This window comes from Diceros bicornis, chromosome 27, assembly GCF_020826845.1.
Source record: "Diceros bicornis minor isolate mBicDic1 chromosome 27, mDicBic1.mat.cur, whole genome shotgun sequence".
In the NCBI taxonomy this organism is placed as follows: domain Eukaryota; kingdom Metazoa; phylum Chordata; class Mammalia; order Perissodactyla; family Rhinocerotidae; genus Diceros; species Diceros bicornis.
Window position 1 is genome coordinate 27,065,554 of NC_080766.1, and position 23,324 is coordinate 27,088,877.

General features: G+C 39.6%; 2 protein-coding genes across 4 annotated transcripts in view; one reads left to right on the forward strand and one right to left on the reverse strand.

Moving 5' to 3' along the window:
* Positions 1-989: 989 nt before the first annotated feature.
* ATP5PF (ATP synthase peripheral stalk subunit F6) lies at positions 990-9,907 on the reverse strand. Of its 2 annotated transcripts, none has more exons than XM_058522963.1 (4): positions 9,811-9,907; positions 6,070-6,243; positions 1,737-1,861; positions 990-1,171 (listed from the first exon to the last, which is right to left on the reverse strand). In XM_058522963.1, the coding sequence occupies exons 2-4, from the start codon at positions 6,228-6,230 to the stop codon at positions 1,134-1,136; spliced, it is 324 nt and encodes a 107-aa protein (XP_058378946.1). In that variant the 5' UTR covers positions 6,231-6,243; positions 9,811-9,907; the 3' UTR covers positions 990-1,133. The 2 variants fall into 2 exon arrangements, with proteins under 2 accessions (XP_058378946.1, XP_058378945.1); XM_058522962.1 differs by lacking the exon at positions 9,811-9,907 and adding an exon at positions 9,672-9,754.
* GABPA (GA binding protein transcription factor subunit alpha) overlaps positions 9,810-23,324 on the forward strand; it is a 33,223-nt gene continuing 19,708 nt past the window's right edge. Inside the window, exons 1-4 of one of the 2 annotated variants that reach the window (XM_058522961.1) lie at positions 9,810-9,892; positions 15,467-15,569; positions 19,682-19,826; positions 22,985-23,069. In XM_058522961.1, the coding sequence (XP_058378944.1) occupies positions 15,493-15,569; positions 19,682-19,826; positions 22,985-23,069 (307 nt within the window). In that variant the 5' untranslated portion in view covers positions 9,810-9,892; positions 15,467-15,492. Of the gene's footprint in view, positions 9,893-9,951; positions 10,409-15,466; positions 15,570-19,681; positions 19,827-22,984; positions 23,070-23,324 lie in introns of those variants that run through there. The other variant, XM_058522960.1, reaches the window with a different exon arrangement.

Here is a 23,324-nt window from a genome sequence, read left to right on the forward strand (position 1 = left end):
TACCGTTAAATAGTGCCATCATTAAATCAAATTCTCTGTTTCAACACCTACAATTATTTAAATACAAGGAGTTCCACTTAGCTTAGCTTCGTTTGAAGAGGACTGGGCTGTTTCTTCGTACTACTCTACCTTCCCCAAGCCCATCTCCACCCATCTTACTAGTTTAAGCACACCTGCACCATTAGGAAATATCTGTGGCTCTCTTGCAAAAGGTACTCCTCGGCAGGTTTGTCGTCAGCTAGTATGGCATGCCGTAGTAAAAATCTACTCCTCTTCTGAAGCGAGCTAAAGCCATCAAGTTGGCTGTTTTTTGACTTCACATTTATAAAGATAATCTTTAAAGGTTTAAGACCTGTACTTACTGACACAAGTCAGAGACTGTCAGATATAAAAAGGCACAGCTGTTTTCCATTTTTTTAAAAAAATAATTTCCTGGAGAGCCATCTACAGTTCCTGCTATTCCGCTTCTCCGGCGCTTATCTGCTGCATCTTTCATCACTTGGGCAAAACAACAGCATACAGCTTACTCTTGGACAGGAAGTTCCTCTGCAGAACCCTCCTCTATCTGTACAGCACTGCAATAGACTCTGATCGCGAACGGCAAGGGAAGAGGAGGGACCTGGGTTACGGGGATAAAAGCATTTAACTTTTGAGGAGATAGAAGTTAAAATACAACGGATGTTTCTATACACATTCAAAATTACACTTGAATTTCCTGAAAAAGCTATGATAAAGAATTTATAAACGACTTCTTCAAGTTCTGGGAGCAGGTGTAACATCCCTCCTCAGCAAACACTCCTTAGGTCAGGATGGCTCCCCTCAGGCAGTAAGTCTCCATAATGAAAAGGGCACCCCTGCACAATGAGAGGAGTCTGGCAGGTTATGGACAAGCTGTACCCAATTTATCCAAGGTCTCCACCTGCTTCACTACAACCAAATGGGAGGCTTTAAAAATAATGCTAACCCACAGAATTCAATACACTCAAGTGTACACTCAACATCAGCAAATAATTTATTTGGAATCAGAATTAAAAGAACATTTGACAGTTGTGAAATCTGTGTTTATTCTAATACTTCTGATCAGTGGTACAACTATCCACGGCAAATTACCAGATAAATTTTACATTATTTCTTCAGGACTGGGGTTTTTCCAAGACTTCAAATTTGGGATCTAAGAAAAGGAAAAAGAGGTTCAAGCTTAGCCATACTGCAATAAAATGCATTATCCAGAAGGCTTCAATATTTAACTCATCAATCTCCTGATTTTCTTCTAATGAATATCTACTATTTTTAAACACTTACATGTAAAATAACAATTGCTACAGATTTACACAGCACTTACTATAAGCCAGGCTCTCTATTAATTGACTTTACATATATTATGTCATTTAACTGTAACAACCATATGAGGAAGATACTGTAATTCTCCCCAAATGTCAGATGTACCCAGTTAACTATACAATACAATATCACACAGCTCATAAGTGATACTGTCAGGATTCAAGATCAAGGAGTTTGATTTCAGATTCCCACCATTTCACCTCTATGTTATGTGATCTCCTATACCAAGGGCAAACATTGATCCCAGAGCTTCCCATGCACACACCACTGTCCTAATAAATTCTCATGTAATTGTCATTTAATCCTCTAAACAATCCAAGTAAGTATAAATAAATATAAATATTCTCCACTTAAAATGATCTCCCACAAGAATGAATCTGTAATTAGAGACTTACCTTCAAATTTGAAGTTAGGGAACGTATTCATGTCTGCTTTACCGTACATTTGCTTAAGCTTAAAAAGCTCCCTCTCCAGATCTTGCTGATACTCTGGGCCAATATCAACAGGTCCTCCAGATGTCCTGTTGATAAACAAGCAAGTAAAAACTCATTTCATGCACTAGTTTACAAAAACAAAATTACTTTTCACCATCAAGTTTCAATAGCTTTTAAAGGTATGCATGTAGGAAAAATAGACTTCTGAAAGAAAACAAGTATTTCCACTTGAATTTCAATTCAAACTATTTTTATATGATGAGGTTTCACATAAATGAGGCAACTTCAAACAAACCTCTAACATTCAAGGTTTGTTAGTATCACAGATACTTATTAAGTCAGAGTCTCTCAGGATCAGGGCCAGCCCCCTGGCTTAGCAGTTAAGTGTGTGCGCTCCGCTACTGGTGGCCTGGGTTCAGATCCCGGGCGCGCACCGACGCACCACTTCTCCCGCCATGCTGAGGCGGCGTCCCACATACAGCAACTAGAAGGATGTGCAACTATGACATACAACTATCTACTGGGGCTTTGGGGGAAAAAATAAATTAATTAAAATTATAAAAAAAAAAAAAAAGAATCTCTCAGCATCCAAGTAGCAATAAAGCACAATGGTTAAATCTGTGGGCTCTGGAGTCGATAACTGCTTCTGTTTGAATGTCAGCTCTACAATTCAGTAACTGCATAAACCAGAACAAAGCATGAAGCCCTCTAAACTTTAGTCTCCACATCTAAAACTGAAGGTCCTACCTAATGGTGGTGTTAAGAGAATTACAGAAACAATGCACATGTACCACTTAGCATCGTGCCTGGTACACAGTGAGCACTCAATAAGTGTTATCTATTATCATTATCTGATTTAAATCAGCCACCACTAAATGGCTTTTAAAAGATCTTAGCAACTTTAAGTTTCTATACGGGGGCCTAACATGTTTATAAAAACATTTATGCTGTAGGAGTTATGTGATAAGCTTCAAAGACATGTTTAACAAAAAGCTACTCAAGCTGAGGAGAGAGAACTTTTGCTGAGCTAATTAGGAAAAATTTATTTTAAAAAGATAGCATTTGTGACAAATCATACATTTGGGTCAGATTTTAATTTGAGACATTCTAAGACTGAAAAGGAGAGATGTGGAGGTGGGAAAGGATTGGCTGGCTGTATGTGGGGAATACTAAACAGTCTAGATGGAAGGGCCAGCAGGACCCAGATCATGAGAGGCCTGGAATGTTAAGCCTGGGAGTTTGTATTTTATTTACTAAGCAATAAATGACAAAATCAGAGTTGTGCTTTGGGAAGAAAAAGAGCACCATGGACCAGCAGCAGGGCCAATTAGATGTAATTAATTCTTTGCATAAACTCTTCCGTGTTTGTCATGTTACTGCCCACCTATCAACAAATAAACAAAAAATTTACAAGCGAAAATTCCATCAAGGATAATAATATTTTCACACGTGCCTATGATAAAAGCACAGGGTCTTACTTATTTTGAAGAATGTCCACAAAAAATACAGAGACAGCTCTAACTTAAGAACTTGTTTATGTTTCTTGTCATGGACCCAATTTTCTTCTAGATCAGCATGTGCAACAGAACTTTTTGTGATGACAGAAATGCCCTGTATCTGTGCTAGTTAATACCGTAGCCACTAGCCATGTCTGCCTATTGAGCACTAGAAATGTGACTAAGGTGACTAATTTTTATTTATAGTTAATTGTAATTAATTAGAATTTGAATAGTCACAAGTGGATACTAGCTACTAAAATATACAGTACAGCTCTAGGGAGAGCCTTCAACCAGATACTTTAATGATTGTCTTCCCGCTCTGGGATCCATAAGCTTTGGAAAGTGCTTTGAGAAGATCCAGACAGTCTCAACAATATACTGGTTACTGATAGATGACGGCTGTTACAACTTTAAAATGTATTCTTATGATAAAAAGGGGTCAGAAACCATCTACCTCTTTAACTGAATATAAGTCTCCCAGCCCATCTTTTTTATTATTATATCCCTAAGCTCTAGCACGGTGACTGGGACAAAGTAGACACTCAAGGTATACTTGTTTATTTCACTTAAAAAATACTAGGCATGCTAATTTACTGAATCACTTCATCTTTATAACATCCTATGAAATAGGTAGTTATTATCATCCCCTTTACATACGAGGAAACTGAGGTACGGAGGTTAAGTAACCTGCCCAAGATCATAGAGCTAGTAAGTGGCAGAGCTGGATTCCAGTCAAGAGTCCATGCCCAGACCCCTTCTCCATGCTGTTGTGTGCACAAATGAATGGATCAGACTCCTCGGACTCAGGGTACACCTAAGGACTGACTTCTCACTGCACAGGCTTTTAAGGACAGTTAAAGTGCCAACAATACTATCAATGCTATTATGCCACCCCACCTCCAGACAGAAGACACTCAAATTCCCCAACAAGTCCTACACACCTGCTTACTGAATAGTGTGATTTTAGGCAAATTCTGACCTTTTAGCCTTGATTTTCTCATATAGAAAATGGAGAGAACATTTATAAGGCTGTTGTGAGAGTTTCATAACAATGTCTTCATTGTAAACCCTTCACTCTCTCCTTCCTTAGTTTTAGTAATGACAACACCTGGTTGTTAGTTGCCCAGTCTCAAAAGTCTCAGTGTTCTTTAACTGTTCCCTTTCCTCTGCCTCTCCACCAGTTAACCAAGACTAGTTCTCAGTCTCTCAATGTCTTGACTCTTGTCACTTTTACATTCCTACTGCTATAAAGATAAGCTTCTCATCAACCAATGCTTGGATTTTTTCCCTAACATGTCTGTCCTCCCTCTCTTCTGATTCCAATTTTCCCAACATACCGTGATTAAAATTACCATCCTCATATAATCTTGTTCTACTCCACCACCACTTTAATTTCTCATAAATGCCTAGCACATAATATCTTAATTGCCCAGTCTATAATCAAGGCCTTCCATAATCCCGCATTCTAAACCCACTCTATCCTTACTGCTCCCTACACTCCTCATATACCCTACAGTCCTGGGAAACAGCACTACACAATTTCCCAAATATACTTTGTGTCTTCTTTTTTCATGCCTTAGCTCACACCTTCTTTCCTCCTAAAAGATATCCTCCTCCCATCCCCATTTTTCTGTCTAACCTTCACTCCAATTGTTCATAACCTGGGGTAAACCCCTGGATGTGGGTGTCTACTGATGGCCTTCTGTGGGTTTGAGAACCCTTTCAAGCTATAAGCAAAATCGTGAGTAAATTCTTCAGTTTTTTTTAAACTGGGATAATGATACACAGCTATCCATGAGATTCTCAAGAGGGATGAATGACCTCAAACAATGCCTTCAAAGCCAAGACAAAACATTCACTCTTGCAAGCTGCCTTCCAAAATGCCTCCAGCTATAAAGGAACATTCCTTCCTATGAATTCCCCAAACACTGAGTATGTCACTATTTCATTAGCATCTAACCCATTTTACCTTACATTATATTTACTTGCTTACAAGCTTTCTACCCCCTTAAGATTTTAAGAGTATTGTAGAAACGCAGTGTGGCTTCTTTCTTTGTGGCCCACTGGTTAACAGCCCAGCGCTGTGCACATGGTAGACAACTAAACAAGAGAAAACAGAACTGGGAATTGATGTATACTACCTTCTCAAAGATTTGAATGTTGAACTTGATGATGGCTAAGATCATCATTCATCTCCACAACTCTGTGGTTCTGTAATCATGTTTTTCCTGGACTTGTTCTATGCCATTTCAGAGTCTTTTGTCCTTGGATACTCTCAGAAATATCTAACTACAGATATAGCATTAAAGAAAAAAATGCTGTGTTTATATGTTTCCCCAAATCATGATGTCACAGAAAGGGCACTAAATTGAGAGTTAGAATATTCTGATTATATGATTTTCCCCCAATTAGTTCTATGACCCTAGGCTAATCAATGTCTAAGGGACTTAGTTTTCTCAAACATAGTTCCTAAATGATTTCCAAGATCCTATGTCCTTCTATGAACTGACTGTAGTTTATAATAAATGACATAATAATTAGGATATATCTAAAATGACAAGAGATTTAATGGGATTCTCCCTTGGAACCCATATAAGGAAGATAAAAATCTAGGACTTAAAAAAAGAAAATCAAGATCCTTATCTTCTTTTGGAGTACCTGATGAACCTTTATGTCAGGGATTAGCTCAGTGAAGGTCTTACTTTCAAATACCAAGTAATTTTTTATTACCATTTCAAAACTTACATACTTTGAATATTTATATTTACACCATGGTTGATTATCGATCCACTTACTGTCTCTTAGTTCTGTATTCTCTAATCTTATCCACGAAGAGTTTCTGTATAGGATCAAGTTCCTTAAATGCCACTGCCGTAACACCAATGTTCCTCCTCAAATGGACTGAGATTGCAGACTGAACGACAGAGGACAACCTCAAGAGCCTCTGAAGAATCATGGTGATTCTGTTACTGAAAACAAGCAGCAGAATGTTAATATACTTTAAAATACATATAATTGTAAAACACTTCTACATATATCATCTAGTGGGAATCGAATTCTACTAATTGCTACAGAGCTTAAATCATGCCAGAGCTCAGGGAATGCTAAGAAGAGTCACCTGACCATAGCTCCCTTCCCTTCACTCCCCACTGCAAGTTGGTTTCTTCACCAAAAGGCCTGGGATCTAGGAGCAGTTAGGAACAACTCAGGGCCCTGTGCAGCTCCACTAGGGTTAGACTTAGCAAGAAAGCACAAAATCTGGAAGAGGGTGTTTCTTCTCCATGAACTTAGTCTTGGACCAGAGGAAATGGTCGAGCTAGGATGTTAGAAAATTGCCCATCCCCAGCAGGAAAACAACAACACTGGCCCCCAAATTAATGTCCCAGGTTTCCCTGACCTCTTCAAAAAGTCAGAAGGGAGCTGGGCAAGGAGACTGGAAACAGTTGCCTCGGCCAGGACTGATAGCCTGCAAGTTTCTACTTCACAGGCCCACAGCGGGAGAAACTGCTTTGCCTGTTACAACTGCAGGATTCCAGGCATTCAAGAAGTAACAACCAAATCTAAGTCCAAAAGAACCCACAAGGAATAATAGCAACCAGCCAAGGGAGTCCACCAACAAGAGATGGAAAATCAAGCAGTACCATCTAGTCAGTGAAATAAAATTTGTGGAGATTAAAGTCTGAATTTTAAACACAGTAAAGATTCCAAGTCCTTAGACTTTCTGAAGCTAAAATATATTTTTTCTAACTAAAAAATTTCAGTAGATAAAGTAGAGGATGATCTCAGTTGAGACCTCATTTAGTGTCTTGAAAGATGGAATGCAAAAAAATTCCAAATTACAACACAGATATATGGAAACAGGAACTCCAAAAGAGAAGGAATAGATAAGGAGGCCATAAATAATCAGAAGAAATTTCCCTCAGGTTAAGCAAGACCCAGTCTATTAAACAGAAAGGTACCAAACCCTATGTTGAAATGGTGACACAAGATTTACACCTCAATAAAGCCTGCTGAACCCCCTGAACCTTAAAGATAAGGTGAAAAATCGGATATGCCAACATGATGCTCACGGCCCTCCCACAAATTACTCAATAACAACAACAATAAGCATCATTACACTGACACTGGACTTCTATTAAGTTATAACACTACTGCTCCAAGTGTGGTCTGTGGGCCAGCGGTAGTATATAAATTGTGTTACTGGTCTATAGTAATACAAAATTGGGAATAAGCATTTAGATTAAATTTTAAGTCTTAAATTAAACTAGAGCAATTTCACAGAGTAATTTTTATCTGTTGAAATTAATAATAAGAAATTAGACTTTGTATTTTGTGTGTCTTTCATCTGATTTTTCCGGTACTTCATTTTTATTGTATTCTTCAGGAGTATCCACAAGGATTGGGGGGAAAAGTGGCCCTTTACCACTGAGAAGCACTAAGCTAGAAGACAGTAGAGTAGCACAGAGATTCTCAAATGGGGTGGGGGTATTCCCCAGCAGATATTTAGCAATGTCTGAAAACATTTTTGGTTGTCCTGACTGGGGTGTTACTGACCTCTAGTAGGTCAAGGCCAGGGATACTGCCAAACATCCTACCGTAACAATAACAAAAATAACAGCTTTCCCACAACAAGAAAAGCTGGCCCAAAATGTCAATAGTGCCAAGGTTGAGAAGCCCTGGAATAGCACATAAAAATTACCAGAATAAATCCTACAATCAACAAAATATCCTCCACCTGCCAGAATGAACACAAAACTATCTGAGGAAATTAAAGAAGTCATCATATATCACTTATACCCCATCAGAGGAAAATACCTGAGGACAGACTCGAAGCAAACAACAAATGACCTTAGGGTGCTACTTATCATCATTCTCATTTTACATTTACAGAAACTGAAGCTTAGAGGTAAGTACCTGGTCCAAGGTTACGTAGCAGAATTTGACCGCACACAAATATATTTTTAAAATTGTGCAACTTGATGTATATTTTCTCTTCTGGCAATTGAAAGGACACACAACACTCAGCAATAGAGTCATCTAACATTTGTTCAGCCCTAGGTATTTTGCAAAGTACTTCCATATATATTCTCTCCTTGTATCCTTATGGCAATACCATTAAGAAGTAGAGAAAGGTGTTCTTATTCCTCCATTACAGATAATAAAACTGTGTCTACAAAAGGTTATTAAATTGCCCATATTCCCACAGTTCATTTACTCTAAGTCTAACGGATTGCAAAAATCATGTTATTCCTACTGTAACATGAGTAAAATCCATCTTCATTTTTTTGATTTCTATCATCTAAATATTAACGATTTCCAAATCACATCTCTAATTTGGGTCTTTTTCCTGAACTCTAAATCTATACATTCAACAGCTCTCATCCCTCCATTAAGGCCTGCAGGGCCCTCAAATTCAACTTGTCTAAAAAACGCACACACAACCTACCAAAACTTGTTTTCTTTTATTCTCTTTCATTTTTTTCCAATGATTAAATATCTAGGGAGTGCAGACTGTCCATTGGCCGGCAGAAGACACACGTTATTAAACAAACAGATGTAAAACACCAACTCTGGTAAGCTCTCTATTCGAGTGACACTGTGGGGTGCGCCACGAGAGCCTACGATAGGGATGTGACATAGAAAGACCGGGAACACAACAGTAAGAAAAGGTACAGCCAGTGCAGAAAAGGGAGCATGGCTCTCCGGTTTGCAGTGACGACTGTCCTTTCGCTGCCTCTTCAGTGCACATTCCTAAAGTTAACCCACAATTTGGCCAACTTGACCCGCTCTCTTTTTCCCTCCTGGAAACGCTGTGTTCGCAAGCGCCCTCCGGCCTCTCGCTGGTTCAAGCAACCCCCACCCTGCTCCTCCCCTCAGTCGGCATCCTGTTCCTTGGGGTTGTTGAGGTGTGTGACTGTGCAAGGAAAGTGAGAGTGTAAAACGAAGCTGCGTAACCAAGTTTTAGAAATATCGACACTTTTACGAAGGTTGCAAACTTTTAAGATGACTATCACCCTTTTCCTTTTTTCGGCGCACGCTCTACTTTAACTAGTTCAGAACACTCTCCCGCGCGCCCCGGTAGCGCAGGCCTGGCGGCAGACCTCCCCGCGGGCATGACCTTGGGCTGCGGGTCCGCGATCCGCCGGCCTCCCCGCCTCCCGCGCCGCCCCGCTGTGCCCTCAGAGCGGTATTATCAGGGCTCTATACTGAGTCCACGGCAACCTTCAAGGCCTGGAAGCGCCGAGGTCAGCAGCGATCCCCGGCCAGGCCGTGAAGGTGCCCGGGACATACGGCTGCTCTCTGCTCCTGAAGGGCTGAGCAGCCAGGCCCCGCGAAGAAACCCAGAATCGAAGTCCCAAGAGGCCAACCAACCTAGCCCAGTTACCCTCCCAGTCACCTTGCACTCAGTCCCGAGCTGCAAGAGCCACCGCCGCCGCCGCCGCCGCCGTTCTACTTCCGGCCCTGGCTCCGCCCCCACCCGCCTACCCGCCATCGCAAAGCATTATGGGCCGCCGTTTCAGTCTTTCGACACTCACCGGACAGGAAGCGTCTCGGAGGCAGTCTGCGACCGGACGGCTCTAGGTGAGACAGAAACCAAACAGGAGGAGGAAGTGGAGGGTAAGTGCTTCCGGGTCTCCTGGTGACGCCTCCGCCATCTTCCTTTCGCCTAACTTGACCTGCTCTCTTTTTTCCTCTGGGAGACTTTGTTGTGAACGCATGCGCGCTGGGACTGGCCTTTCCCCTGGTTCAAACCTCCACCCCGCCCCGAGTCAGCGTCCTGTTCTTCGGGATTGTTGAGGCGTATGGTGGTGCAGGCAAAGTGACAAGAGTGTAAAACAAAGCGGATTGGGGCGTTGTGCTCCCTTGTGCCTCGCGAGCCTCCGTTGTCTCGGGCGTTCGTTTCGCGCAACCTGCTGGGAGTTGTAGTCCCGGACCCAGGGGTGCCTGGGAGGCGGGAGGGGGGTTGGAGTTTTTCAGCGCCGATTCCGCGGGAAGGGCCCAGGGGCCTCAACACTTCGAGTCGCGGGAGCTGCGGGTCTTACCGGGAGAGGCGCTGCACGTGGAGCCCGCGCCGCCGCTTTTCCCAGCCGTTTCTGGAGCGCGGGCGGGGTAACAGGGCCGATTCCGGAGCGGGTGAGTGCGGCCGCGGAGGAGGAGGGGAGCGCGGGCCCGCGCGGGCCGGCTTCGTTCCGGGGCCTTCTGCCCCACAGCGGCCCCCCCGCGGCCGCCTCTGTGTTTTGTTTCCGCTGGTCCCCGGCGCTGTGACTCCCATTTCCGTTCGTGGAGACTTGAGGGAGCCGGGTGGGGAGGGGCGGGGGAGGCAGTGCGGGGAGCGGAGGGGAGGGGCGCGGGGCGCGGGGCGCTGGAAGCCGCGCGCCCCCGGGGGCGGGCTGCTCGTGTCGCCTCCCGCCGCGCCCTTCGCTCACTGTCCCCTCCTCGACCCACCGCGTGGTCCGCAGTCTCCGCGGTCGGGATGTGATCCTGACACCCCCGGGGTTTCCGAGGAGGATGCAAAACCAGTCGCCTTGCCAACTCAGCGATCGCTCTCACTTCCAGTTCAGTTGTCTTTCTAGAATTATCCCACGGTTGCATCAAAGCCATTTATTAGCGTCTGTGGTGTCCATTGGGTTTCTTTTTAAAAAAAAGAAAGTAAGACAAGGGGGAAACGATGAGTTAATGTAGCTTGTCAGCTTTTTTAGGTTTTTGTGTACTAGAAGATAAGCCGTTTGTGCGTGCTTGTATTTAGGGATCCCAGCTTGATTAGGTTAACGGCAGGGAGGACAACGCCTAATACTGCGTTGCAAGATGATGAGGAGTAATTTAGAAATGCAGGAGGTCTGACTCGTGGGAGGAGCAGAGATTTAGAAGGGTTCACTTGAGCAAAGTGAAGAGTTGGGCAGTGATAGCTTTCTTAGGTGCTATGTCTTCCTTAAACTTGGGAAGAAACTGGTCAGCTATTTCATAGCTACTTTAAGGGATAACCTCTCTCTCTCAGGGTTTGATCCAGGCTTTCCAAGCTTATTTCTTTTTAGACATATTCTGACAGTAGGTGGACTTAAGTCACTTTTACCTGGATTGCATATACAAGACCATTTGTAATGAGAAGAAAAAAAATGATGAGGTAGGTGTTAAATTGAGGCGAGTCATGAGAGCGTGTGGAGGCTGAATACTAAATTAAAGCTGTTGACTTTAATCTCCTTCCTCCAACTTTTATTTATAAAACTTCAAGTCTACAAGAAAATTGGAAAAAAAAGTACAATGAAATTATTCACCCAGTGGAGTCACCAACCTTTCTTTTTACTTGCTTTCTCTCCCTATACGTGTACATGCACATGCATACAGATTCATGTGCTTTACTTTTTCTTAGCTATTGACTTTATCTAAAAAACAGGTCTTTTAATTTTCTCAAGTGTTTAAAAGTATCTTTTAGCTTGAAAAAATGTGTGGTTGATCAGGCAGGTACTCCCAGATTACACTTATATTTATTTATCGTTTATTCATTTAATGTGCTTTATTGGGAAAAATTATCCTAAACTGTAAACTAATAATGTGTTAAATGAAGAAGAAGAATCCTCAGATTTATCTGTAGCTCCAAAAGAGAATGTTAAACATAACTGTATTTTAAAGACTACTAGCCTTGCCTGGAATTTTTAGTTAAGTTCAAGTTTAGTTTGTATTCGTTTTGCTAAGCATTCTGACCCCAGGTTAGACTTAATCTGGGAGAAATCAGGATGTCAGGGGGCAGCCCTTGGGTAGAAAGGCTCCAGGTAGTGTTCTTCTCTCCATTTTCTTAAGTATTGACGTAGAATCCTGGGGAATTCATTCCAGAAGAAGAGTTAAGACCCACTCGAGCAGTGATATCAAAGATTTGGACAATTTCCCAAATCTCTTCATTGCTTCTCTAGGCTAAATTTAGAGAACAGAGAGAAAGAGAAAGATCAACTCAGAAGCTGAGTGATGTGGTTTTTTCCAAAAGTATGTAGGGTTCATTTTTTTCTTTATTTAGCATATTCTAGGGACTAATCTATGACTTTGGGAAGATCGCAGGATAAATTTCTTTCTTTCTTTTTTTTTTTTGATGAGGAAGATTGTCCCTGAGCTAGCATCTGTGCCAGTCTTCCTCTATTTAGTATGTGGGTCACCGCCACAGCATGGCTTGACAAGCAGTCTGTAGGTCTGTGCCCGGGATCCAGGCCGCCGAAGCGGAACGTGTGACCTTAACCACTGCTGGCCCCTAAATTTCTTTTAAATAACTCCCTGTTTTAGTGCTTATGTTGAGAGAGCTACAGATATCCCTGCTGATAAGCCTTTAGGGCCATTTCTCAGCCTCTGGTTACTTCCTCACATGCTTTTCTATTTTTCCAAAGTTCTCAGAAAATTCACTTGTTTCCTAATCATTTTTAAAAAATTGGTTATGGAGATGGGAGTAGAACCCCTTGGAGGCCCTGAAAATAAAACTTAAATGATCTTTTTAAGTGCTGTTAAAACCTTATTCTGAGTGCTGAGAAACCTTATACTGTTTCTCACTTTTTTCTGTACAGAACAGTTTTTATGATTTTGAGTGATTTATGATTTTCTTATAGGGGAGGTGTGAGAGCAAGCTTAATAATGTGGGAAAAATCAGACCATTTTTGTACCAGGCAGTCTAGATTTTGGATGCTAGCTATTTATAGACTAGGTTGTCAGAATACCAGCTCCCCAGCAGATGGAGATGCTGGGACCTGAGGAGAGTCCCAGCATTTCCCACTTTATAAAGTGGGAAAGAAGCCTGTATTCGTTTCCTTGTGCTACTGTAGCAAATTACTACCAACTTAGTGGCTTAAAAACACCAATTTAGTATTATACAGTTTTTGAAGCTGAAAGTCTGAAATGGGTCTTTCTGAGCTAAAATCAGATGTTGGCAGAGCTGTGTTTCTTCTGGAGGCTCTAGGAGAGAATCTGTTTCCCTTCTTTTTCTAGCTTCTAGGGGCTTCCTGCATTCCTTGGCTTGTGGCTCCTTTCCTTCATCTTCAAAACCAGTCCTAGCTGGCCAGTCAAGTCCTTCTCCCTTTGAATCACTCTAGATCTCTTCGGATTTCTTCTTCCACTTTTAAGGACCCTTGTGATTTTTATTGGACCCACCTAGATAATCCAAGATAAACTCTGTATTTTAAGATCAACTGAATAGTAATCTTAATTCCCCTTTGCTGTATAATTTGCGTATTCACAGGTTCTGCATCACTGTGGTGCCTGTCACAGAGACTTTGGTCCTTTGAGAAGTTGAGACATGGTAAAACCCCTTCCACTTCAAGATTAAGGGAAGTTCCTAGTCCAGACAAACCAACTTAAGTTCCTGGGGTCACTTTTGAATAATTTTGGTCTTCGTACTTTGGTGATGATCCAACAGAGGAAGAAAGACAATAAATATAGTAAATTACTGATATAGTATGTTAGAGGACAAGTGCTATAGACAAGAAGAAAGAAAGGGGTAAAGAGGAGGCAGATTGCGGAATTAAATGGGGTGGTCAAGGTATACTTCATCGAGAAAATGAGACTTGAGCAGAGACTTCAGAGAGGTGAGGGATTCAGCCAAGAGGACATCAGGGAAGGAGGTGCCAGGCAGACTGAACAGCAAGAGAAAAGGCCACAGGGCAGGAAGATGCAAGGATGAGCAAGGAGGCTGGTGTGGAAGAGCGAGTGAGAGCAATAATGAGGCGGAGATAGGGAGTAAGATCATGTAGGGCCTCTTGGCTGTTGTGAAGTCTTTAGATTTTGCTGTGATTGGTTATCTCTTAAATGAGGGCTGTCATGTAACTTCAGTTTCAGAAAGGATCACACTGGCTGTTGTATTGACTGAGAATAGACTGTAGGGGGGCAAGGGCACATACACAGGGAAAGGTTTTAGGAGGAGGCTGTTGCAGTATTCCAGGTAAGTGATGGCGGTGGCTGTTGTACTAGCGTATGCATAGAGCCTGTCTGGCATGGTTCAGCCTCAGCTGGAATAATGTGTTCTTCGATTGACACACCTAAAGTGTTACATGGAGCCAAAGGCAGTTCGCCTCACTAACCTCTGGATAGTTTTCATGTGAGAGTGGACTCAAAATAAGGTTGTTTTGTGTAAAGCATTTGAATGCATTGCCTGGCACTCAGTAAATAATGGTTATTATTAGTAGGAATGAATTTCTTCATTTTGTGAAATCTTGTAAGTGGGAGCACAGACTCCTTTGCAAGAATTAGAATACCAAATTTAGAGGACCATTCCTTATAAATCAGAGTCAAAGGCACTTATAAGTGCTTTTTTAGAAGTGGCAGTAAACTTACAAAATTCTACTCTGGACTGAGACTATATATGGAGTCCAAAGACAAATTCACTGACCTACAGTGAGGCTGTAACAACCCGGAACTTAAAGCATTAACACCTTGGAAATGGCCACAAAGAAATACCAATATATGCAGTGATTTTATGGATTACTTAGCATTTTTTAAATTATAATATTTTTGTACAAATGCTACAAAGTGTATCAGTGGTACAAAAATCAGTGGTAGTTAAATATAGAAGGTAATGACTTTACATCAGAGAATTAACTGAAGTAATGGTTTGTTTAAAATGTATAAAACTATGTCTGAATAAATCATAAAAAATTCTAGTGTGTAATCAGGGCAATAATGTGCATATCTATAATAATTTTGTTACTTTAATTTGCTGTTTTAGAATATTATATAGCATTTATAACATAATGTGATTTGTAACAAATTGCAGCTAGGATTAACTTTAATTTATATCACTATCACTACAATGGTTTGCAGTAAATTCTGCTAATAAACTGCAGCTTTTAGCTGAGCAGTTGTAGTTCATCTTTATGTTGATTTTTAAGTTGCAGGTTTAAATCTGTTGTTAAGACAGTTTCTGTAATATAGTTGACATACCTTTCACTTGACTTTGAAGTAACTTGAGTTAATTATTGACTTGAGATTGGGCCAAAAAACATCCCAGTAAATCCAATGGAATGATGAAGTCGTCATGTCAGACTGATAAACACCATTTAAATAAAAACTCATTTATAAATATCATTTGTGGATTTTCTTTTATATGTGAAGATGACTTCTCTTCTACTTACCCTCTGTTTTTATTTGAATTGGGTCTCTACTTCTTGTGTAGCGTTTCTGTTTATGCAGATAATTTCAAAATGTCTTGAAATTTAACTCTTGCAGGGCTGAGCTTTTGAAATACTTCAACCATGACTAAAAGAGAAGCAGAGGAGCTGATAGAAATTGAGATTGATGGAACAGAGAAACCAGAGTGCACAGAAGAAAGGTTGGTGTTTTCTGAATTTACTGCTTTTTATATTATCAACACATCTAATTAAAATTAAGAATCAAGCCCAACTTCTTTTGGGGCCTTTCTTATTCAACTGATCTCAGCATTTTGGGGGACAATGTATTCATTTTTTCCTTTGACTTGTAATGGGTTTGTAGCTGGGAGGGAAAGATAGTTTTAAACTAAAGATAGTGATAATATAGCTGATCATGATTAAGCAGTTGATTGTGATGTTTTTTTCCCCAAGACACTGTTGGATTCTTTTTTGGCTGGATATTTTATTTTACTTTATTTATTTTTTTTTTTTAGTTTTATAATCATATTATTGGTTATATAAAATATTCCATAAGGTATCTTTACCATAATTTAGTAAACCCCAATTGTTTCACCAACATAATATTCTTTTTTTTAATTGAGGTAACATTGGTTTATAACATTATATAAATTTCAAGCGTACATCATTATATTTCAGTGTCTGTGTAGACTACGTCATGTTCACCACCCAAAGACTAATTACCACCCTTCACCGTACACATCTGCCGTATTACCTCGTTCACCCTCCTCCCTGTTGGATTCTTTTTTCCTTTTGTCAATGCTGGTTACTTTTATTTCAGAAAGAGTTTAGTTTACAACCTGAACTAATTTAACAAATATTTATAAGTAACTACTATGAACTAGTAACTGTCAGGAGTATATGAATAAATGAGACAGTAACCTGGCCTTGTAGAGGCCACACTGTATTTGAAGAGACAAACAGGTATATGAGTAATTATGTGCACTGTACTCAGCATATAGAGTAGTGAAAGGTGTTAGTTCTTGGAATAGTAATAGAATATTACTTACTCCATTAAGGAAGGAGGGCAGTGGTAATGAGTTCAGAATCCAAGGAGAGGATGTGGGTAAAAGTAGAGATTTGGGAATCAAGAAGAAGGTTAAGGAAGGTCATGGCCAATGGTCCTCCTTTACTCTAAAGCAGGAAATGAGATAATATGCTGAAAATAAAAGGGACTAAAGAGTTGTAGAGAATTTCTGTAGAGTAACAAAGGTTTAGAAGAACTGTGGTGGGAGTGGACAAGATTACTAAGGTTAAACAAGATGCTGAGTGTTGAGAGTGCAGCTGAGATTTAAGACCTTAATTGTATTGTGGTAAGAACACAACATGAGGTCTACCGTCAGCAAAATTTGTAAGTGTACAATGCAATAGTGTTAACACAATGTTGTACAACAGATCTCTAGAACTGACTCGTCTTGCATAATGGAGATTTTATGCCAGTTGATGATCTGCCCTCGTGCTGTGGTTACTCCTGCCACCTTCTCTTCTGCTCAGAGGAGCGGTCTGGCTCTAGCTCAAAAGACAAACCCCATTTAGTTGTCCTCGGTCCTGTCCTCCGCCACCATGCCCTGGCACAGGAACATTTTCCTGACAGAAAAGGTCTAAAATGTCTTGACGTGACTGCCTGAGAGGCCTTAAATTTTTAATGGAGCGTTTCAACGTGTTTGGTTATGCTTTTTTCTCCAGCAGAAGAAACAATAGAGAGACTACATGCCTCTCTTAATTTTCATATATATATATGTATGTGTGTGTGTATACATTATGTATGTATGTATATAACAAATTACCCCAAAACTTAGCAGTTTAAAACATCCAACACTTGTTATCGCACAGAGTTTCTGAGAGTCAGGAACCTGGAAGTAGTTTAGCTGGATGGTTCCAGCTCAGGGTATTCATGAGCTTGCAGTTAAGCTGTCAGTCTGGGTTGCTGTCATCGGAAGAGTTGACTGGGGGTTGCATATCAGCTTCCAATATCACTCATGAGACTGGAGGCAGGACCACTCACTTCCTCACCACGTAGGCTTCTCTGTAGGCCGCTCATGGCATGACAGCTGCCTTCCCCTAAAGCAAATGGCCTGAGAGAGAGTGCTCACCATAATGGAAGCCACAGTGTCTTTAAATAACCTAATCTAAGAAGTGATGTTATCTCTTCGGTGCCTTAGTCTTTTGGTCACACAATCCAACCTTGGTACAATTTGGGAGGAAACTATAAAAGGGTGTAAATATTAGGAGGTGAGGATCATTTAGGCCATCTTGGAACCTGACATGCATATGTTTATTTTTATGTACACACATACACACAAATGGTCCGCAAAGCCTAAAGTTTTTACTGTTTGGCCCCTTACAGAAAACCTTTGCTGATATGTCTCGTGTAAGAGATTGGTAGTTACCCTGTTGACCTGGAGAGTAGCTGTGTAAAGGGAGCAGGTATTGCTGTCCAGCTGTAACAGATTGTCGCTGTGTAGGAATTTAGGTCCAGTGATGTGAGATCATCCACATTTTTTCAAGAGAAATTGGTAATTCTGATTGATTTTTTTTTTTTTTGGTGAGGAAGATCAGCCCTGAGCTAACATCTGCCAATCCTCCTCATTTTACTGAGAAAGACTAGCCCTGGGCTAACACCCGTGCCCATCTTCCTGCACTTTATGTGGGACACCACCACAGCATGGCTTGACAAGCGGTGCGTCAGTGCACGCCCCGGATCTGAACCAGTGAAACCCGGGCTGCCGCAGCGGAGCGCACGCACTTAACCACTTGCGCCACCAGGCTGGCCCCTGGTAATTCTGATTTTTGTATGCAGTCTCCCAAGGTTTAAATGGTGGCGACCAAATATAAAAAAATGTTTTAAGGGGCAGGCCTGGTGGTGTAGTGGTTAGGGTCGGGCACTCCACTTCAGCGGCCCGGGGTTTGCAGGTTCGGATCCCGGGCGCGCACAGACGCACTGCTTGTCAAGCCGTGCTGCGGTGCGGCGTCCCCATATAAAGTGGAGGAAGGTGGGCACGGATGTTAGCCCAGGGCCAGTCTTCCTCAGCAGAAGGGAAGATTGGCAACAGATGTTACCTATGGGCTAATATTCCTCACCAAAAAAAAAAAAAAAAAAATGTTTTAAATGTTGAGGTCATGTAAAATAGATCTTTAAAAATCTGTCTTAAATGGCATCTGACTTTTAAAGAATCATTGTTAGAAAAAAAGAAAAATATAGCCCACTGTGCTATAGCTGACGATTTGGTAAAAATGCTTACTTAGCCAAAAGACCCAATTATTTTACCTTTACTACTACTACTAATAATAATAGTTTACTATTATTTTAAAATAATCTTGTGTTTTTAATCATGAGTGGTTTATCTTATAAATTTTAAAAGTTTCAGGAAGAATTTAGACTACTACATTATTGAATATCATGTATATATTGCCTTATACTTGGAATTTAAGTGAAAATGGAACTTGACAAATTTTTAAATGCATACTGTTTTCGACAACTGCAGGTGAGATTTAAATCATATTTAAATTAAACATGTAGTGAAACTTAGTTGAGTCCCAGATTTACCAATTCAGCAGATGTTACTTGGTGTCTGTCTTCTATTTGGCCCCAAAAAAGGACTTTTTAAAAGATATGTAGAATTACTTACCAAAGATTTTACCTTCAAGGAACTTGTGGTTCCGTAGAATTCAGAGTAGGAAATAACAATGCAAAAGAGCACTAGGAGAGTTTTAAAGGAAGATTATAATTTTTTTTTGATGTGGAGCTATGTTGGTTTTAACCAGTAGTTTTCAGATTAAATTAAATGGGAAGTATTTTGTATAACTTATATTTTGATATCTTATAATTTACATTTATTAAATTGTATTTATGTTGAGAACGGGAATTGACTAGTAGAGATGGCATACAAATTTTGAGGAGACTTTTTATCTTTCCTTCTGGGCCTAAAATTCTTAAAAGTAGCTTGAAAATATAACATAAATGCAAACATTTCTCCTTAAGTATTTTATATGCAGTATTTATATGTACATACACACGTACATACATATATAGATAATGAGGTATATTTGCAAGGGTTCTTTAAATTTCAGGCTAGCATTTCCCTGTGCAATTCAGTATTCAGTTTGGCAACACTAGTTGGTGAGGAGACTACCACTATGAGCGGTATCTCTGCAGAAAAGGAATTTCAAAGACCAGAAATGTGTTTTAGTATTGAATTTTGTTTTGAGCATATTGTTAACTTTAATGTACAGGGTAAAAATGTAATTGTTAACCATTATGTCCTTTAACATTTAGCATTGTAGAACAAACCTACGCCCCAGCTGAATGTGTAAGCCAGGCCATAGACATCAATGAGCCAATAGGCAATTTAAAGAAACTACTAGAACCAAGACTGCAGTGTTCTTTGGATGCTCATGAAATTTGCCTGCAAGATATTCAGGTAATTTTTTTTTAGCTTATTTCAGCATTTAAGTCTACGTTAAAAAGATTTTTTTGTTGGCCTTTGTCTCTATAGCTATAGCCTTTATCTCAATAACTAGATTTGACCTGTTTTATTATAAAATTTAGGCATTTAGAAATAAAAAGAATTCTTTCAGCAAAATTTTCTCTATTTAAAATTATATTTAAAAGATTGAATATTAAATCAAACATTGATCTTTTTACTTTCACAAATATAAAATGAGAAGTTTAAATAAATTTGAGTCAGAGCTTAGACACAGAGTAGTGGGAAGCACGTTGACCTTGGAAGCTGAAGAAGTGTGTCCTCGCACCGTTTCTAACTGGTTTTTAACTTCTTTGTGCATCAGTTTCCTCATCTTTAAAAAGAGATAATTTGACCAAATGATTTTTATATTCCTTTCCATTTTTATTCGCTCCAACAGTAAATTTTGGATAAGAATTTAAATACCAATGTATATATTTCTTGGAGTTTATTGCAATAGGATTTTACCTGTGATAATATTATAACAATATATTATGTTTGCAGCATGTTTATAGTCATGTTTTATGGTATTCTTTCAAGAAAGGTAGTATTTTTATGTCTATAGGGTAGTAGCCTAGATAGGATTACTCAAATAGTTCTCCTGACCTTCCTTGAACATCTGAGTTGGGTACTAGAGTTTTATACTGTTTTTTAATACTAACTTATACTAATGTGTATTATGTCATCTTTTGAATTGTTTGGCTTGTTTTATTCTTTACTTCTCCCCCTCCCTGCCTTATGATAGCTATTCCATATATTATAGAACTTTTGCCTTAGTTTTTTAAAAATTCAAATCATCATGTCAACTATTTTTAAATAAGATTTTGATGCAGAATAAGTTGAAATGTTTTAATGAAATTTGTGCATTTTAGCTGCCATTTACCATACTTTTGTCTTTTCCTTTCAATAAGTCTAGTAAATGTTGGGGCTGGGAGGGAATTGCTCTTCTAAAACTAGAGAATGTAGGTAGGTCTAGTACTATTATCGTTTTAGGATCTGAGGTTTTTCTTCTCTCAACAGTGAGAGGATAAATTAAGCACAGTCCTTTTGGAAGGTAATCGAGCATGTAGTATCTGTTAATGTTGAATGTGAAATACCCATCAGTTCCACCTCAATGAATTATTCTTACAGAAATGGTCTCCTGGGTGAGCAAAGGTGTACCTCTCAGATGTTCGTTGCATGATTGTGCAGAAACTGAAAATAACTCAAATGTTCCAAAAACAGGGAATTAAATAAATTCTATAGATTGAAATTCAAGGCACCATTAAAAATTGGTAAACTAGAACTATATGGGCAGTTTACATTGAATGAAAAAACAATTGCTGAACACTCCCAAATTATCTCATTTAATCTTCACATCAGTCTTTGAGTAAACATATTCTGATCACTTTCTGCAGATGTAGAAACTGAGATTTAAAGATTTTAATTTGCCCAATGCATAGCTACAAAAGGGTGCATTGGAATTTGAACCCAGGCCTGTGTAACTCCAAAACTCTTCACTTGTTTGAGGCAGACTTGTAAGAAAGTTTGTACGGTATTCAATAACTGAGTGTCCCTGGACTTGACCTGATTTTTCTCATATGTAAAATAAAGGGGAATCTGGACTTGATGTGTTACTTATCTTTCAGCGGTAACATTTGTTGCTTCTTTTGTAATACAAATGAAAGCCAAAATGAAAGATGACCTGCAAAGTACCCGACCTATCTTAGGTTCTCAGTAAACATTAGTTGAATAAATGGAATTATGCATAATTCATAGCATGGAATTCAGAGCTAGTCTTGTATCTAAGGCATTTTGCATTCCTCCCTGTCTGCCTTCCTCTCCTCAAAAAGGATATAAGGCTAGCAACTTCTGTTCTCCATGTCAGTTAATGCAAATATACATTTGGAGTCAGAATGCTTGCTTCTTGTGGTAATGCTGTTGCATTTTCAGATGAATGCAGACTTGAAAGCTGATGGAACAACAACTGAGTGCAGTTCTTTGAGGATTATGACGCAGGATCAAATACCATGCTTGACTTTTGTCCTTGTGCTGGCTCTTACTGAACTAGCTGGTGTACTCAGTACCTGAGAGCTCACTTTCAGAAATATGCCTACCGTAGCTTCTGGTGGATAAAACCAGTGTCTACTAGAGAGGAGAAATCTTGATAGTAGGAGAATTTTTAACAACGTGTCAGGCAGAGACTTATATTAATGAGTGAAAGTGCCGTGTTTGACCTGTCTGTCTGCAGGGTTACACAGTTTGTCTTGTCCCTGTTTAAGTTAGATGCATGGTCACTTAAGATTTTAGGCTTTATAAGTATGACATTTTTAGTAATAGAAAATGTGTTTGTACCATGACTACAGTACTGACTAAATTCTTGGGAATGAGAGTGGGAGGAGCTTTGTACCTCCAGCTGTATGATAGGCAGACACAGAGAGAGATACATTATTCAAGATAATTGCAATGGAAGCCTATCTTTAAACTGGTGACAGAAAATGTCTGGAAATCAGAATTACTTTTTGTCATCCATTTGCCGTTGTGTGAAATGCATTCACTGCAAGGAGACATGAAGGAGTAAAGCCCTGATATGGAAAGGGTATAGAATTATGATTAAAGATATTCATAGTTAGGTCAGGTAGTAAGGTCATAAGTCCCTTAACTTTATTAACTTTGTGATCAGAGAGTTAAAGTTAACCCTGATCTTCAATGTGTATCATTGATTACAAGGGAGATATGTCAAGAATTACGGTAATAAATTTATATAAATTGTCTTCACTAATTAAACACCCTTGCTTATTCGTGACAGATAAATTGCATTATCTTCTGCTTTAAATACTTTACAGAATAAACAATTGCCTTTTGGTATTATTTAAAATCCTAAATTAGACTCCAGAGCTAGGGAAAACCACCACTTAAAAAAATTCTGTTGTATATGTTGTCCTTAATTACTACCACAGTGGTTAAAATATTTTCAGTTTTGGCAAAGAATTAAATGATATGACAACTTGGGTGATTAAATGTGTTCTTATAATTTAATTAGTATGCCTCCATAATTAAGTCGTGTTTGGTACATCCATTTTTATTAAATCAGATGATTGAGCTAAAATAATCTTATTCATTTTATGCATGTTTAGCTGGATCCAGAACGAAGTTTATTTGATCAAGGAGTAAAGACAGATGGAACTGTACAGCTTAGCGTACAGGTAATTTCTTACCAAGGTAAGTTACTTTTAGTGTAGTTATTTAAAAGTTTAGCTCATGTTTTTATAATATGGGAATTCAATTTTATAAGTTTTAGATGGTTGTCTAAATTACTGAATGTGATGTTATACCCAAATATTTATACTTTTTTTTTTTGTGAGGAGATCAGCCCTGTGCTAACATCTGCCAATCCTCCTCTTTTTTTTTTTTTTTTTGTTTTTGCTGAGAAAGACTGGCCCTGGGCTAACATCCGTGCCCATCTTCCTCCACTTT

Excerpts from the sequence above, each read along its gene's own strand:
- ATP5PF (XM_058522963.1), bottom strand. The coding sequence starts at position 6,230 with ATGATTCTTCAGAGGCTCTTGAGGTTGTCCTCTGTCGTTCAGTCTGCA. Across the intron at positions 1,862-6,069 it reads GAATACAGAACTAAGAGACA|GACATCTGGAGGACCTGTTG; the intron begins GTAAGTGGATCG and ends GTTTATCAACAG. Across the intron at positions 1,172-1,736 it reads CCCTAACTTCAAATTTGAAG|ATCCCAAATTTGAAGTCTTG; the intron begins GTAAGTCTCTAA and ends TCCTTTTCTTAG.